The sequence below is a fragment of the Oncorhynchus kisutch genome, linkage group LG11 (genome assembly GCF_002021735.2).
Source record: "Oncorhynchus kisutch isolate 150728-3 linkage group LG11, Okis_V2, whole genome shotgun sequence".
Taxonomy (NCBI): domain Eukaryota; kingdom Metazoa; phylum Chordata; class Actinopteri; order Salmoniformes; family Salmonidae; genus Oncorhynchus; species Oncorhynchus kisutch.
This window is the reverse complement of record NC_034184.2, coordinates 65,582,943-65,599,556: the sequence shown is the minus strand read 5'-3', so window position 1 is coordinate 65,599,556 and position 16,614 is coordinate 65,582,943. Positions and strand designations below refer to the sequence as shown.

General features: G+C 44.8%; 1 protein-coding gene across 1 annotated transcript in view; it reads left to right on the top strand.

Moving 5' to 3' along the window:
- Positions 1-16,614, top strand: part of prex2 (phosphatidylinositol-3,4,5-trisphosphate-dependent Rac exchange factor 2) — a gene marked incomplete in the record, with an annotated part of 241,262 nt that overhangs the window by 62,956 nt on the left and 161,692 nt on the right. The window contains 3 exon segments of the mRNA XM_031836115.1: positions 8,059-8,159; positions 12,631-12,734; positions 12,874-12,923. Of these exon segments, the coding sequence (XP_031691975.1) occupies positions 8,059-8,159; positions 12,631-12,734; positions 12,874-12,923 (255 nt within the window).

Below are 16,614 nucleotides of genomic sequence, written 5' to 3'. Positions count from 1 at the left end.
TTATTAACATAAGTATTCAGACCCTTTGAGAATTGAAACTGAGCTCAGATGCATCCTGTTTCCATTGATCATCCTTGAGATGTTTCTACAACTAGATTGGACTCCACCTGTGGTAAATTCAATTGATTGGACATGATTTGGAAAGGCACATACCTGTCTATTTAAGGTCCCACAGTTGACAGTGCATGTCAGAGCAAAATACAAGCCATGAGGTCGAAGGAATTGTCCGTAGCGCTCCGAGACAGGAATGTGTCGTGTCACAGATCTGGGGAAAGGAACCAAAACATTTCTGCAGCATTGAAGGTCCCCAAGAACACAGAACACAGTGGCCTCCATCATTCTTAAATAGAAAAAGTTTGGAACCATCAAGACTCTTCCTAGAGCTGGCCTCCCGGCCAAACTGAGCAATCGGGGGAGAAGGGCTTTGTTTAGGGAGGTGAACAAGAACCCTGTGGAGATGGGAGAACCTTCCAGAAGGACAACCATCTCTGCAGCACTCCACCAATCAGGCCTCTTTGGTAGAGTGGCCAGACAGAAGCCACTCCTCAGTAAAAGGCACATGACAGATCACTTTGCGTTTGCCAAAAGACACCTCTCAGACCATGAGAAACAAGATTCTATGGTTTGATGAAACCAAGATTGAACTATTTGTCCTGAATACTAAGCGCCACTTCTGGAGGAAACCTGGCACCATCCTTAAGGTAAAGCATGGTGGTGGCAGCATCATGCTGTGGGGATGTTTTTCAGCGGCAGGGACTGGGAGACTAGTCAGTATTGAGGGAAAGATGAACAGAGCAAAGAACAGAGAGAACCTTGATGAAAACCTGCTCCAGAGCGCTCAGGACCTCAGACTAGGGTGAAGGTTCATCTTCCAACAGGACAACGACCCTAAACACACAGCCAAGGCAACACAGGAGTGGCTTCAGGACAAGTCTCTGAATGTCCTTGAGTGGCCCAGTCAGAGCCCGGACTTGAACTTGATCAGAACATCTCTTGAGAGACTTGAGAGGATCTGAAGAGAATAATGGGAAAAACTCCCCAAATACAGATGTGCCAAGCTTGTAGCGTCATACCCAAGAAGACTCGAGGTTGTAATCACTGCCAAAGGTGCTTTAACAAAGTACTGAATAAAGGGTCTGAATATTTATGTACATTTGCCAACATTTCTAAAAACCTGTTTTTGCCATGTAATTATTGGTTATCGAGTCTAGATTGATGAGAAAAAAACAACAATTTAATACATTTAAGAATAAGGCTGTAACGTAACATGGTGGACAAAGTCAAGGGGTCTGAATACTTTCCGAATGCTCTCTATATTGGTGATTTACTCTGACATTCAAAAGCCCATATGGTTCAGTACTGAATTAGCTACAAGCTTCTGTGTGTTATTTATTTTTATTTTTTATTTTACCTTTTATTTAACCAGGCAAGTCAGTGAAGAACAAATTCTTATTTTCAATGATGGCCTATTTGTACCTTGTCAGCTCGGGGGGTTGAACTTGCAACCTTCCAGTCACTAGTCCAACGCTCTAACCACTAGGCCACCCCGTTAGCCCATGGAAGCTCATTAAGCCTATGAAAACATATCCCACTATATACTTGCCACTACTTGTCTTGTCCAACACCTCTGTGGACATATTTAAATGTGTTTTAAAAGATGAACGTGCACTAACATTTTTTTTTTGTCTTAGGCCAGACAATATTGTTTCACTGTATAACGGATAACCAGAAAAGTGAGGCGAGCGAGCAAAAAATAAATACAAAATAAATATGTGAATTGGATAAGGAATAACAGTACTTTACCACATTGTCCTAGGTGCTTGTGCAGTTTCTAGGCCTAACGTGAGTTTGAAGAGTTCTATAATTCCATGCGAAAACCTACACAATTTAGCTTAAAAAGAATGCATATATTACAATGTTACAACCATTAGAAATTTAACACAATGGGAGGATAGTTTCTTTCTTCCTGATATTAAAAGTGCAATCCAATCTCGTAATTTATTGTCACTTATAGGGTAATAGACTATTTAACAGGGTTTTTTCTAATTCAAGAATGATTGACAACAAATAATTGTAATCAAATTAAGATGTTGATGTATAGTAAGGAGTTCATTACCTGAATGCGTCTCTGTAGCCTATAGGCGTTAACAATATATTCATACAAATATGATTAGGCCTCTTATAGACTAGAGGCCTTGTAGAAAGAGGGTCAATCAAGTTAGGTCTGCCAAATTAATACATACATCCAGTCATAGAGTATAGCCTTTCATCATCAAAATACACACCAATTTTTTTTAATAATATGCACAATTAGAAGCGTGAGTCTATAGAGCAAGTTTGACTAAATTCCAACCCAGTAACTTTGCTCACCGCATCCTCCTTGGATTGTCTCGTCTGGCTGCCACGAAAAGCCCCCACCTTGGAGACGTAACTAACATCGTTGTGGAGCTGCAGATCTGCACGGAGTGTGTGCGTGTCACTGGCGATATACTTTCTGGACATGCTAGCTGTTCTCTGCGGTGCATCGTCACTTCAAACGCATTCAGTCTCGGTGTTATTGGTTGGCCTACTACTTAAAAACAATATATATATATATATATATTGAACCTTTATTTAACTAGGCAAGTCAGTTAAGAACAAATTCGTATTTACAATGACGACCTACTACTACTGGTAATACCGGTAAAATGTAAGTTATGAATCGCAAATCGCCATACAGCTGACACACTTCGATTTCGTCAATCATTTTGACAATTTGGTTGTCCAAAATACTATCAGCTTGCACTGCGTCTTTGCTGATGAATGGCCTGATCTCAGGCCAGTTAATTGGTTCAATGACATTGTGGTTTCACCTATTAATCGCTTCTGATAGATCTGAAAATGATGCATTAACCATGAATTTAACCGACTGTTTGTTTATAATGAGGGACGTCCCACGTTGAACAGGGACACATAAATAGGAGGAATTTGCTCTGGCTTCAGCCGTGACGGCATGAGAGAGAAATGAAACATCTGCACGTCGCCTGCAGGTGCCAGCGTGTGTGTTTCACTGTCCAATCAGAGGCTCGAACGTGATCTGAGCGTCTGATCTGAGGCTGTTTGCTCTCTTGCGCATAAACTTGGGAAAGCCTCAAGGGAGAGCAGACTCTGCATTATAAACAAAGTGCCGCATATATTGCCCCAGAAATAACCTTTTTTCCCCCTTCCGGGATGTGAAGAAAAGTAAGGCAGGACATCCCTTTAACAGGAATTCAACTTTGTCCGGCCTTACCATTTAAAAACAACAATTTCGACTTTGAATGTTGTAGTTATCAATTTTCCGATTAACAATCATCCATATTAGCAAACTGATTTTATGTCCAACTTCACATCTCCCTAGTAGGACCCTATAGGTTGTTTATCGTATAGGGCCCTATAGGTTGTTTATCGTATAGGGCCATATAGGTTGTTTATCGTATAGGGCCCTATAGGTTGTTTATCGTATAGGGCCCTATAGGTTGTTTATCGTATAGGGCCCTATAGGTTTGTTATCGTATATGGCCCTATAGGTTGTTTATCGTATAGGGCCCTATAGGTTTTTTATCGTATAGGGCCCTATAGGTTGTTTATCCTATAGGGCCATATAGGTTGTTTATCCTATAGGGCCCTATAGGTTGTTTATCGTATAGGGCCCTATAGGTTATTTATCGTATAGGGCCCTATAGGTTATTTATCGTATAGGACCCTATAGGTTGTTTATCGTATAGGGCACTATTGTAACGCTCGTCCTCTTCTTCTGACGAGGAGTAAGAGATATCGGACCAATTTGCAGTGTGGTAAGTGTCCATTTTAATATGTAAAACTGAATACTACAAAATACAAAATAACAAAGTGAAACAAACGAAACGGTCCCGTGTGGCACAAACACGGAAAATAATCACCCACAACTCAAAAGTGAAACCAGGCTACCTAAATATGGTTCTCAATCAGGGACAACGATTGACAGCTGCCTCTAATTGAGAACCATACCAGGCCAAACACAGAAATCCCAAATCATAGAAAAAGGAACATAGACAACCCACCCAACTCACGCCCTGACCATACTAAACAAAGGCATAACAACAGAACTAAGGTCAGAATGTGACACCTATAGGTTATTTATCGTATAGGGCCCTATAGGTTGTTTATCGTAATGAACAATATCAGCAAAATGTCCACAATTACTAGCCTGTTTGGTCAGTGTCAATCGTTTTCTGTTTATCGTCACAGCTCTGTATGTGTGTGGAGGTATGTGAGAGAGAAACGCCCCGATGTTCTGAGTCTTTTTCTGTCTCAGTCTCTCTGTCTCACTGAGGCATGTCAGTTTATTTACAAGTTGTGAACTCCTCTCTAATTTCTGGGGTTTAATTGTGGTCTGGGATCAGATAACATCCAACAGAAACCATTTGTGGTGGTCATCTTCAGGCAGTTGTCATTCCATTGTAGATGTGTAACACACACACGCGCACAAACACACATGCACAGTCAGAGATGGGGCTCACTAGTAAACAAATCCTCTTTTGTGATGTCAGGTAAAATTTTTGGAGCAATGTGTTGCTAATGTATTGTTACAGTAAGGTTATTGTTTATTTTGTGTCTTTTGTAAACATGCCAAGACTTACAGAATACAAACAAACTCAGTACAAATATTTAGCTTGAGGTTTATTGCTTCATGTATTAAATATAAACCTGCTTAGTGCCGCTTACCAATAGTATTATACGCCTTGAGACAAGTAGGTATGCATTGAAATCAAGCCTGCATATACACGGAGTGTACAGAACATTAGGAACACCTTCCTAATAGTGAGTTGCACCCCCTTTTGCCCTCTGAACAGCCTCAATTAGTTGGGCATGGACTCTCTGTTTCAGAGGGGTTGGGTTAAATGTGGAAGACACATTTCGGTTGAATGCATTCTGTTTTGCAACTGACAAGCTATCCCCTTGCCCTTTCCTTTCCACAAGGTGTTGAAAGTGTTCCACAGGGATGCTGGCCCATGTTGACTCCAATGCCTCCCACAGTTGTGTCAAGTTGGCTGCATGTCCTCTGTGTGGTCGACCATCCTTGATACACACGGGAAACTGTTGAGCGTGAAAAACCCAGTATTGTTGCAGTTCTTAGACATATTCTAACCAGGTGTGCCTGGCACCTACTACCATTCAACATGAATAAGGGATCATAGCCTTCACCTGGATTCTTCTTGCACTCAGTCTATGTCACGGAAAGAGCACGTTGTTTTGTCCACTCAGTGTCAACTAGTGTGGACTGTGGTTCGCGTCCCAAATAGCACCCTATTCCCTTTATACTGCACACTACTTTTGACCAGGGCCCATGAGGAATAGTGTGCCATTTGGGATGCAGACAGGGAGCAGATTGAAACTGTTCCAGGCTGCCATTCATTGCGTAAGTGACCTGTATTACTCCCGGGTGTTCTTCTCTCTGTGGCAGGGTGACAGGGGGTTGACGCGTTGACTAATCTATCCTCCATTCTGGGGGTTTTCTCATCTGGCTCTGTCCACTCTGGTAGTGGAGATAGGAGGCGGAATGAGAGGGAGGAGAAGGGGAGAGCGAGGGCGAGGGAAAAGAGAGAATGTGGGTAAGAGAAGGAGGAAAAGGGGAGAGAAGGATAGGGAGGAAGCTAGGTGTGCCGTGAGGAGAGTAGAGAAACCAGGAGATTTGTTTCTCTCTGAGATCAAACCAACCCCCGACAGCCCTGTCCTTCACTCCTACCACACACACACACACACACACACACACACAAACCCTCCTGCCCCAGCCCTTCGCTCTGCAGTGACTCTACTGTTATTCCCCAGCTGGGAGTTTGGAAGACATGCCGCGTTCAAAACAACTGGGAACTCGGAAATCTCCGACTTCTGACTTCAGTGAACTCTGAAAAAAACTATCTCTGACTGGGAAAAATCGTTTTGAATAGTCATCCATCTCGGAATACCAACTCGGGCCTCTGTCTAGAGCTCCGACCTGAAGATCACCGACGTCATGATTTGACCTCGTATTGTTCCCAGTTCCCAGTTGTCTTGAACGTGGCAACAGTGTAGGAAGACCACAGAATTCCACTGGTGAAGCTGGGCATGTTTGTTGGGGTTCTGTAGAGGGAGGGAATGCTGAGGACGAATCTGATATCTTTCTCTCTCTGTCGCCCTCTTTCTCTCTGTCCATCTTTTTCTCTCTACTCTCCTTCTCTCTGTCTCTCTCGCTCTCTCCCGCAGGATTACAGAATTATACAGAAGTGTCATATTTAGCTTGTTTAGGCCATAAAGAATTAGATTAGGACGGTGTTTATTTCTACTCTTACTGTTTGTTTCCTCCCTAGTCCGAAATGATCAACATCAAAATGATCTCTGTTTTTACCAGCTCTACTCAGAAAGCCACCAGACACTCACAGATTTGATGGGTGTCGTGTGTTTGTCAAAAACAAATAAGAGCACAGTTGGACAAGACAAACAGATGAACTAAACCCTCGCCGGGAGATTTAACAAACAGAAAAGACACCCAAAAATAAATAAGAATCTGGTCAGCAGTATGACTGTGGCCCAAAGGGCATGCGATTCCCTATTTAGTGCACTACTTTTGAGCCCTATGCTAGTATAGTACATTTGAGCCCTACTGTAGTATAATATATATATTTTTTAAAACGATACTAATATTCAAATATCAATATAATATCATCCCAAAATAATATTGCGATATGTAACTATCCATTCTCCCCCCCATCACTACTATTTAGGGAAAAGGGTGTAATTAGGGACGTTGCCTGTGTTTGTTGCCATAGTCACTTCTATATAGGGGAACATTTGGAGAAAGTTTCTCTTTTGAGAAGGTGTTTGTTATGGTGTTAAAACACTCTCTGGGACCCTGTAATCGGAGGCATTCTACTCCTCCACGTTCACTCTTTGGTGTTGTATGTTTTAAGTCTCCACAGTGACCATTGTTTGACGGGTTTGAATGGTTTTCGTGTGTCCCCGGTGAGTTTATGATAGACAATGTGTTATTTCCTGTCCCCTCAGTGAGATAATGAGCTGGCTGGTGGATATTAGTGTTGTGTTATTAACGGCGTTGTGTTATTTCCTGTCCCCCCAGTGAGATAATGAGCTGGCTGGTGGACATTAGTGTTGTGTTATTAACAGCGTTGTGTTATTTCCTGTCCCCTCAGTGAGATAATGAGCTGGCTGGTGGACATTAGTGTTGTGTTATTAACAGCGTTGTGTTATTTCCTGTCCCCCCAGTGAGATAATGAGCTGGCTGGTGGACATTAGTGTTGTGTTATTAACGGCGTTGTGTTATTTCCTGTCCCCTCAGTGAGATAATGAGCTGGCTGGTGGACATTAGTGTTGCGTTATTAACGGCGTTGTGTTATTTCCTGTCCCCTCAGTGAGATAATGAGCTGGCTGGTGGACATTAGTGTTGTGTTATTAACAGCGTTATGTTATTTCCTGTCCCCTCAGTGAGATAATGAGCTGGCTGGTGGACATTAGTGTTGCGTTATTAACGGCGTTGTGTTATTTCCTGTCCCCCAGTGAGATAATGAGCTGGCTGGTGGACATTAGTGTTGTGTTATTAACGGCGTTGTGTTATTTCCTGTCCCCCAGTGAGATAATGAGCTGGCTGGTGGACATTAGTGTTGTGTTATTAACGGCGTTGTGTTATTTCCTGTCCCCCAGTGAGATAATGAGCTGGCTGGTGGACATTAGTGTTGCGTTATTAACGGCGTTGTGTTATTTCCTGTCCCCTCAGTGAGATAATGAGCTGGCTGGTGGACATTAGTGTTGCGTTATTAACGGCGTTGTGTTATTTCCTGTCCCCCAGTGAGATAATGAGCTGGCTGGTGGACATTAGTGTTGTGTTATTAACAGCGTTATGTTATTTCCTGTCCCCCAGTGAGATAATGAGCTGGCTGGTGGACATTAGTGTTGTGTTATTAACAGCGTTATGTTATTTCCTGTCCCCTCAGTGAGATAATGAGCTGGCTGGTGGACATTAGTGATGTGTTATTAACAGCGTTGTGTTATTTCCTGTCCCCTCAGTGAGTTTGTCAGCTGGCTGGTGGACATTGGGGAGACTGATAACCCAGAGGAGGGGGTTCATCTGGGACAGGCTCTACTGGAGAATGGCATCATACACCATGGTAAGTGATTCACTATACTGTATGGTCATCATCATGTAGTCCAGGGTTCTCCAACTGGCGGCCCGCCGGTCGAATTTGGCCTTCAGTGATTTTATTTGACCCCCCCCCCCAAGTTTCTTCCACCTGCATCTAAACCTGAAACATCTTCCTCTTCCTCCTCTTCCTTCACCTCGATGTTCCTCATACGCCTAACAATCACACTTATGTCTTTCACACCTTGTTATCCCTAGTCCTTCCTAAATGTCCTGATTCTCATCATCCCCAGAAACAAGAACATACAGTGTATTTACCTATACAGTATTCCGTATACCTACAGTGTATTTATCTATACAGTATACTGTATACCTACAGTGTATTTATCTATACAGTATACCGTATACCTACAGTGTATTTATCTATACAGTATACCTACAGTGTATTTATCTATACAGTATACCTACAGTGTATTTATCTATACAGTATACCGTATACCTACAGTGTATTTATCTATACAGTATACCGTATACCTACAGTGTATTTATCTACACAGTATACCTACAGTGTATTTATCTATACAGTATACCTACAGTGTATTTATCCATACAGTATACCTACAGTGTATTTATCCATACAGTATACCTACAGTGTATTTATCCATACAGTATACCTACAGTGTATTTATCTATACAGTATACCGTATACCTACAGTATTTATCTATACAGTATACCTACAGTGTATTTATCTATACAGTATACCGTATACCTACAGTGTATTATCTATACAGTATACCTACAGTGTATTTATCTATACAGTATACCTACAGTGTATTTATCTATACAGTATACCTACAGTGTATTTATCTATACAGTATACCTACAGTGTATTTATCTATACAGTATACAGTATACATACAGTGTATTTATCTATACAGTATACCTACAGTGTATTTATCTATACAGTATACCTACAGTGTATTTATCTATACAGTATACAGTACATACAGCTGAAAGCTTGCTCTGAATACTGTACCTCTCCTCCCCATCTTCTCTGTCTTCCTCTTTCTTTCTCTCTTTCTCTCTCTCCTCTCTCTCAATCCAATGCAAAGGGCTTTATTGGCATGGGGAACATATGTTTGCCAAAGCAAGTGAAATAGACAATAAACCATAAATAAATTACTTTTTCAAATGTCATTATGTCATGTTGTAACGATGTACAAATAGTAAAGTGAAAATAAATAAACATAAATATGGGTTGTATTTACAATGGTGTTCTTCACTGGTTGCCCTTGTGGCAACAGGTCACAAATCTTGCTGCTGTGATGGCACACTGTGGTATTTCACCCAATAGATGCCTTTGTTATAGAAGGTTTGGAAATCTCTCTCTCTCTCTATCTCTATCTCTATCTCTCTGTCTCTCCCTCTCTCTCTCTATCTCTGTCTCTCTCCGTCTCTCCCTCTCTCTCTCCGTCTCTCTCTGTCTCTCTCCGTCTCTCTCTGTCTCTCTCTGACTCTCTCTGACTCTCTCTGTCTCTCTCTGTCTCTCTCTGACTCTCTCTGACTCTCTCTGACTCTCTGTCTCTCTCTGACTCTCTCTGACTCTCTCTGTCTCTCTCTGACTCTCTCTGTCTCTCTCTGTCTCTCTCTGACTCTCTCTCTCTGACTCTCTCTCTCTCTGACTCTCTCTCTCTGACTCTCTCTCTTTCTCTCTCTCCATCTGTATGTCTCTCTGTCTCTCTCTGTCTCTTTCTGACTCTCTGTCTCTCTCTGACTCTCTCTGTCTCTCTCTGTCTCTCTCTGTCTCTCTCTGACTCTCTCTCTCTGACTCTCTCTCTCTCTCTCTCCATCTGTATGTCTCTCTGTCTCTCTCTGTCTCTCTCTGACTCTCTCTGTCTCTCTCTGACTCTCTCTCTCTCTCTCCATCTGTATGTCTCTCTGTCTCATTCAATTTAAGGGCTTTATTGGCATGAGAAACATGTTAACATTGCCGAAGCAAGTGAAGTAGATAATAAACTAAAGTTAAATAAACAGTAAACATTACAATCCCAAAAGTTACAAAATAATGAAGACATTTCAAATGTCATATTATGTGCAAATAGTTCAAGTACAATTGGGAAGATAGCTTAACATAGACATGGGTTGTATTTACAATGGGTTTGTTCTTCACTTGTTGACCTTTTCTTGTGGCAACAGGTCACAAATCTTGCTGCTGTGATTGCACACTGTGGTATTTTACCCAATAGATATGGGAGTTTATCGAATAGATTTTGATAATTAGCAGGTATCGGCCTAATTCGGCTCTGCATGCATTATTTGGTGTTTTACGTTGTAAACTGCACCCTTGTCTCACCCATTGCCCTTGTGCAAAAAAAACAATGTTATTTTTCTGTTTAATACTACATGTGTTTGAGTAAATCGATTTTATGATGTCATGTCCTTACCCCCAATGCCACTTTTTAGGGTTTTGTAATATAATCCATCATGCCAGAAGGAATCAAAAGCATCCTTAAATCAACAAAACATTCAAATAGTTTCCCTCTGCTTTTCTGTTGAACATGCTGGTTTATTAGTGTGTGTAATGTGGTCTGTTCTGTGTTTGGGTAAGAGGATACGGCAGAGCGGTTTCCCATGTTCCTGGTGACACATATTCCTCTCTATATACAGTGCCTTGCGAAAGTATTCGCCCCCCTTGAACTTTGCGACCTTTTGCCACATTTCAGGCTTCAAACATAAAGATATAAAACTGTATTTTTTTGTGAAGAATCAACAACAAGTGGGACACAATCATGAAGTGGAACGACATTTATTGGATATTTCAAACTTTTTATGTGTCACCAGTAACATATATATATAGAGAGGAATATGTGTCACCAGTAACATATATATATAGAGAGGAATATGTGTCACCAGTAACATATATATATAGAGAGGAATATGTGTCACCAGTAACATATATATATTTATAAAAAGTGACACATATATATATATTTTGGGGGTTATGAGCTCCCGGTTCCAAATATCAGGGAAGCAGCCCCTCTCCAAAACCAGGTTGAATAGTTTTAAAAAGGCATCGTGTAGTACTGTGTTTTAAGCATTTCACAGCCCACCGCTCTCTGTCTCTCCATCTGTGTGTCTAGTCTGTCTGTCTGTGTCTCCATCTGTCTGTGTCTCCATCTGTCTGTGTCTCCATCTGTCTGTGTCTCCATCTGTCTGTGTCTCTCCATCTGTCTGTCTCTCCGTCTGTGTGTCTAGGCTGTCTGTCTGTGTCTCCATCTGTCTGTCTCTCTCTGTCTCTCTGTGTGTGTGTGTGTGTGTCTCTCCGTCCGTCTGTCTGTCTGTCTGTCTGTCTGTCTGTCTGTCTGTCTGTCTGTCTGTCTGTGTGTCTGCCTGTGTGTCTGCCTGTGTGTCTGTCTGTGTGTCTGTCTGTGTGGCTAGGCTGTCTCTCTCTGTGTGTGTGTGTGTGTGTGTGTGTGTGTGTGTGTGTGTGTGTGTGTGTGTGTGTGTGTGTGTGTGTGTGTGTGATAAATAGCTTTGGGTTCAACAAGTGAAGCCTTTCAGACCAGTAATTTCACCCGTATGCTTTTTATTTACATAGACCAGTGTAGAGCAGATGTCTTATTTAAAACTCTCTCTCTCCTACCAGACTGTTTAGATAACAGCTTACATATAACCATCTCTTCTCACCATGCCGTTTATTTAATATAGTTTAAAATGGCTGCTCTGCGGCTGCGGATTAGGACTGTGTGATGCATTTAGTGTGTCGAGCTGTGGCCGGGGTCCTGCTTACATCATTTACACTGCACCCTACACACACACACACACACACACACACACACACACACACACACACACACAGACAGACGGTACCTTTCCCCACGGCTCTGTACGTGTTTTATTTGTTCCTGAAAAGAATTGGGCCTGTGGCCAAGCGGGGTCCTAAATCACCCCCACTGCTTTCTTGCTTCCTAACGCCGAGTGAGTCCAGGGGTTTAGACTTTAGTTAGTTCTACTCCCTGGTGGTGAGGCTAGCCCCCTTAACTCCCAGCCCCTGGTAGCTCTCTGTCTAACACACACACACACACACACACACACACACTAATGAATAAGTATCCAGGATTGGTTATCATAATAACTGTAATGGAACATGCTACAGTACCAGTACAAGATGCTGATCCAACTGATTTCTTTTCTTGGAAAAGTATAGTGAAAGGGAGATGCTTTTTAACACAGCAGCTGTTATCTGTAACCCCTCTGCTTTACAATTAGAATGTTCTCTGACACACTAGTACAACTCAACTGGTTCAGGCATGGTTTGAATGTGATAAAACCTATTATATTTACCAAAGCACCCCCCCCCCCCAAAAAAAAGAACTTGACTATGATTTGTATGTTGGCCCCATGCATAAGTAGCTGAATGTTTTTAAAAGATGAACTACAACGCTCCAACCAATCGTGGTATTATGTATGTATTTCACCTTGCCAATTGTGTCTTCAGTCACAGACAAACACCAGTTCAAGCCAGAGCCAGTGCTGTACCGTTTCCGCTATGACGACGGGACCTACCACCCCAGGAGTGACATGCAGGACGTCATCTCCAAGGTAACCAGTTCTCCTCTTCTGGGGGGACCGGATGAACAGACACTCATCTGCTCCGTTGTATCGGGAGACCTGTAGCAACATTCAGCTGTTGTCATACTTCTAATGAAATATCTCTCTTCCTGTGTCTCCCTCCCTACAGGGTGTCAGACTCTTCTGCAGGCTCCATAGTCTCTTCACTCCGGTCATCAGGTACAGTACAGTAGGGATGTGTCTCAAGTGACAGCCTTTCCCCTATATAGTGTAATACTTTCGACCAAGGCCCATAGGGCTAAGGTCTGAAGTCGTGCACTATGTAGGGGATAGGGTGCCATTTGGGAGACGCAGACTAGGCCACGCCAGGTGGCCACTGCGTCTTCCAGTCCATTACACGTGTCTCTCCCCATCTCTGGCAGGTGGGCCGGCCCAGTGTTACCGTAGCGCCCAGTTCTCAGAACTTTAAATAGCACCAGCACCACAGAGAAGGAGAAATGAGAGGGGACAAGTATATGATGAACTAAAGTATGAAGTCATTGTTTGGAAAGACAAGGTTTGAGAGAGAGGAGAGCCAAGGTTTGAGAGCAGGGGAGAGCCAAGGTTTGAGAGAGAGGAGAGCAGGGGAGAGCCAAGGTTTGAGAGAGGAGAGCAGGGGAGAGCCAAGGTTTGAGAGCAGGGGAGAGCCAAGGTTTGAGAGCAGGGGAGAGCCAAGGTTTGAGAGAGGAGAGCAGGGGAGAGCCAAGGTTTGGGAGCAGGGGAGAGCCAAGGTTTGAGAGCAGGGGAGAGCCAAGGTTTGAGAGCAGGGGAGAGCCAAGGTTTGAGAGCAGGGGAGAGCCAAGGTTTGAGAGCAGGGGAGAGCCAAGGTTTGAGAGCAGGGGAGAGCCAAGGTTTGAGAGCAGGGGAGAGCCAAGGTTTGAGAGAGGGGAGAGCCAAGGTTTGAGAGAGAGGAGAGCAGGGGAGATGGAAGGAGTTGGTGTGGAGGGTTATGGAGTGGGGCAGTACTAGGGATAGTCCTGAACTAGATCTACTACTGACTCCATACAATACTGATGGAGCCATCCACCCCTGTAGCTACAGTAGGAGAGGAGAAGGGGTAGAGGAGGAGAGAGGGTAGAGGAGGAGGGGGGGGGAGGATAGGAGGAGAGGGGGTAGAGGAGGAGAGGAGGGGAGGAGAGGGGGTAGAGGAGGGGAGGAGAGGGGGTAGAGGGGGGTAGTGGAGTAGAGGAGAGGGGGTAGTGGAGGAGAAGAGAGAGGGGGTAGTGGAGGAGAAGAGCAAGGGGGTAGAGGAGAAAGGAGAGGAGAGGGGGTAGAGGAGAAGAGCGAGGGGGTAGAGGAGTGAGGAGGGGGAGAGGAGAGGGGTAGAGGAGAGAGGAGACGAGAGGGGTAGAGGAGAGGAGAGGAGAGGAGAGGGGTTGAGGAGGGGGAGAGGAGAGGGGTAGAGGAGAGAGGAGACGAGAGGGGTAGAGGAGAGGGAGAGAGGAGAGGGGTAGAGGAGAGGGAGAGAGGAGAGGGGTAGAGGAGAGAGGAGACGAGAGGGAGAGAGAGAGGAGAGGAGAGGGGTAGAGGAGAGGAGAAGGGTAGAGGAGAGGAGAAGGGTAGAGGAGAGAGGAGAGGGGTAGAGGAGAGGAGAGGAGAGGGGTAGAGGAGAGAGGAGACGAGAGGGGTAGAGGAGAGAGGAGACGAGAGGGGTAGAGAGGAGAGGAGAGAGGAAAGGGGTAGAGGAGAGGGAGAGGGGTAGAGGAGAGAGGAGATGAGAGGGAGAGGGAGAGGAGAGGAGAGGAGAGGAGAGGAGAGGAGAGGAGAGGAGAGGAGAGGAGAGGAGAGGAGAGGAGAGGAGAGGAGAGGAGAGGAGAGGAGAGGAGAGGAGTAGAGGAGAGGAAGAGAGGAGAAGGGTAGAGGAGAGGAGAGGAGAGGAGAGGAGAGGAGAGGAGAGGAGAGGAGAGGAGAGGAGAGGAGAGGAGAGGAGAGGAGAGGAGAGGAGAGGAGTAGAGGAGAGGAAGAGAGGAGAAGGGTAGAGGAGAGGAGAGGAGAGGAGAGGAGAGGAGAGGAGAGGAGAGGAGAGGAGAGGAGAGGAGAGGAGAGGAGAGGAGAGGAGAGGAGAGGAGAGGAGAGGGGTAGAGGAGAGGAAGAGAGGAGAAGGGTAGAGGAGAGGGGGAGAGGAAGAGAGGAGAGAGGGGTAGAGGAGAGAGGAGAAGGGTAGAGGAGAGGGGGAGAGGGGTAGAGGAGAAGGGTAGAGGAGAGGGGGAGAGGAGAGGGGGTAGTGCTTACAGGACAGTACTTTACACACACTTCTAACAGTACTTAGGCATTAACACAGTGCCTATAAGAGAAATGTTTCTTCCATCCAGTATTGATGGAGTCATCAGCCCCTGTAGCTACAGTCTCATTAGAGTTCAATCAAAGCATCGCCTCAGGCCATTTCATGTCCAACACAGACATCCAATAACAGAAACACTGCCTCTGTGGTGTAACACATTAGCCAGAACACCATGCAATCATCCCAAATGGCAACCTATTCAATAGGGCTCTGGTCAAAAGTAGTGCACTATAAAGGGAATAGGTTGTCATGTGGGATGATTCCACGGTGTTAGACTGTAGCTACAGGGGCTGATGACTCCATCAATGCTGACCGGATGACAGAGTAATGTCCCCTAATGTTCTCTTATATTGTTACACAAACAACACGAAGGAAGCGGACGTGGCGTCAGTTAACACGCTCTTCATCCCAACTGTCCATCGACACTCTGTTCCGTTGAGCAACGGTCCACTTCGTGTACTGTGGCGAAGGAAGCGGGCGTGCCAGGATTACCCATATCGCACCTGTTTTCAATTTAGTCTGAATATGAATATTTCCATAGCTGGATGTGTTGAACCCGGGGTGCATGTGTCTGCCAGCTCGCCTACAGAGGATAAGAGACAGATATGGGCTTTGACACCAAATATTTTTATATCCTGAGATCTGACACTGTTGACACTGTCCGCAACCCTATTCCCTGCATAGTGCACTACTTTTTACCGGATCTCAACGGACCCTGGTGAAAAGTAGTGCACTATTAAGGGAATAGGGTGTCTTTTGGCACACAGGCACGTATAGGAGCAATATCGACCTCCTAAAAACAGCTTCATTTATTAAACATTGCGATCGATTGCTTGAGAGTCGAACGGTCAGTTTCAGATCGGATGTTAAAAGCATCCAAATCGATGTCTGCTTTCCACAGCACCTCTCTGTGTTTATGTAGGTCACAGCCCAAACGCTACAGACCCACTAAAGGCCATAGGATCAATATAGACAGACACGTTGCATCGGTCACACGTAAGGGACTGTGTCACTTCTATACATTCCATTTCAATGCCCACACCCCATGGCTCATACAGACAGGGTGTCAGTCTTTGTAGCTCTGCTGAATAGATGTTACACCATGACCAACTGTCAGGAACCACAGTGGGGGTAGAGGAGAGGGGGTAGAGGAGGAGAGAGATGAGGAGAGGGGGTGGAGGAGGAGAGAGGAGGAGACCATGGTGGGGGGTAGAGAAGGAGACCATGGTGGGGAGTAGAGGAGGAGACCATGGTGGGGAGTAGAGGAGGAGACCATGGTGGGGGGTAGAGGAGGAGACCATGGTGGGGGATAGAGGAGGAGACCATGATGGGGGATAGAGGAGGAGACCATGGTGGGGGAGAGAGGAGGAGACCATGGTGGGGGATAGAGGAGGAGACCATGGTGGGGGGTAGAGGAGGAGACCATGGTGGGGGGTAGAGAAGGAGACCATGGTGGGGAGTAGAGGAGGAGACCATGGTGGGGGGTAGAGGAGGAGACCATGGTGGGGGATAGAGGAGGAGACCATGATGGGGGATAGAGGAGGAGACCAGTGGGTTAACTGCCTGTTCAGGGGCAGAACGACAGATTTG